This window comes from Aplysia californica, unplaced genomic scaffold, assembly GCF_000002075.1.
Source record: "Aplysia californica isolate F4 #8 unplaced genomic scaffold, AplCal3.0 scaffold01764, whole genome shotgun sequence".
Taxonomy (NCBI): domain Eukaryota; kingdom Metazoa; phylum Mollusca; class Gastropoda; order Aplysiida; family Aplysiidae; genus Aplysia; species Aplysia californica.
Window position 1 is genome coordinate 1,387 of NW_004799034.1, and position 1,890 is coordinate 3,276.

General features: G+C 46.1%; 1 protein-coding gene across 1 annotated transcript in view; it reads right to left on the reverse strand.

The window, feature by feature from the left end:
* Position 1: 1 nt before the first annotated feature.
* The window catches only part of LOC106013996, a gene marked incomplete at its 3' end in the record, with an annotated part of 6,412 nt that continues 4,523 nt past the window's right edge, over positions 2–1,890 (reverse strand). The window contains 1 exon segment of the mRNA XM_013090976.1: positions 2–1,253. Within this exon segment, the coding sequence (XP_012946430.1) occupies positions 2–199 (198 nt within the window).

Genomic DNA, 1,890 nt, shown 5'->3' on the forward strand with positions numbered 1-1,890 from the left:
CACTTTTGGGCGGCTCCTCGTCGTAGCACTTCATCCAGAAGCCAAAGTGGTAGTTGCTGGCCCTCCTCACCTCCTCGCTGGTGATGTCACGTGACTCCACCACGTACCAGTAGTTGGTGATGGCGGCCACGATGGTGAGTGCTAGAGCAGCGAACAGGATGAGCATGGAGACGACCAGCGTGCCGAACCCACACGCCATCTTGGGGAGCTAGATCTGTGACGTCTGTGAGCAGGGTGCTATGTCCTCACGGGGATTTAGAACTTATCACACTCACAAATACACACAAAGTAACACACACAGGTGGTTTACACAAACACCGTTAATGTAGAACACACACTAGTAACACACACAAACACAGTTGGTGTTGAACACAAACTTCTGAAACACACAGACAGGATGTATGTAGAAAATAAACTTCCGACACACACACACAAACACAGTTGGTATTGAAAACTTAACTTCTGACACACACAAACACAGTTGGTATTGAAAACTTAACTTCTGACACACACACACACTACGCTGTATGAAGAAAACACAAACAATCCACGAGCTCTATCCAACTCCAAAGAAAACAATCCTGTCAGATGAACAAAGACGCTGAAACTGGTAGCTTTGTAGGCGGTCAAAGAAAGATTTGTTGTAACTGTGTCTGGTTCTTCTCACGAGCTTCAGATTCTCCCAAAAGGTTTTAGAACTCTGCGCTTAATCGTACTCCAATGTGAACGTATCCAGTCAGAAGAAAGATTGTAACAGAATGTTCCGACTCGACACACCTCGATAGTTTCCACACAGAACGTAAAGACAAAGTGTTGTTACAGTTCTTACAATACTGCTATATCCTGCACGCAGCGAGAGTTTCCACTTTGAATGTTGATCTGCAGACAAAAAGTGTTGTAACAGCTTTTACAATACCACTACAGTCCTGCACTCAACGAAAATTTCCTCACAGAATGCTGAGACAAGGCGTTGTGACAGTTATTACAATACTGCTATACTCCTGCACGCAGCGAAAGTGGTCACAACAACTCCACAGAGCGCTTGCACGTCCTCTGATCCAGTAGACCTAGCTGGTGTGTGCTCACGACAGTGTGTGCTCGCGACAATGTGTACTCACGTTATCGTGTGTGCTCACGTTTGTGTTGATAGTGAGGTCTTACTCCCGAGTCAACAACACGAGGAATAAAGCTGTTCGTCTTGGAAAACACCAGTCTCGAACCCTCTGCCTTCAGAGCCTCTCAGTCGTCTGTTTCTGAAATAAATAAATAAATAAATAAATAATATCTTCCCTCAACTTAGACAGAACTGAGGTGAATAATAAATAAATAAATATCTCCCGTTTTCTTCGGCAGAACTGAGCTGGTGAATGAAAACTCCGTGGCCCGTGAACTATGGAGTGGTGGTGGTTTAGGGTGTGTGTGTGTGTGGGGGGGGGGTACGCGAGAAGTACCTCACGCCTCACACTCAGTCACAGCTCAGATCAACCTGTCTAAAGCCGTTTGTTTGGAAAGATATCTCACTCCCTTTGTTGTGTGTTTGTTCTTGAAAGTCCGTCGACCTCCGTGTAGTACAAAGCTGTAGGCTGTTGTCTGATCTCTGTGGGCTACGGGGTTCTACGACCAGGTACAGACGGAGTGAGTGGTTGTTGGTGTTGTCGTGATTTGTTGATGTTGCTGTTGTGATTTGTTCTTGTCATGATTTGTTGTTGGGAAGTACGGGCGATAAAATAATCAGGGTGTGGTTGTGGTGGTAGTGGCGGTGGTGGTTGTAGTGAGTGTGGTAGTGGTTGTGGTTGTGGTTGTTGTTGTAGTGGTGGTTGTGGTGTTGTCAACACGTCGCAGGCGTTGACGAGTCTTTGTTTGTCAGTGGAGTCCGAGTCAGGGCAAGTA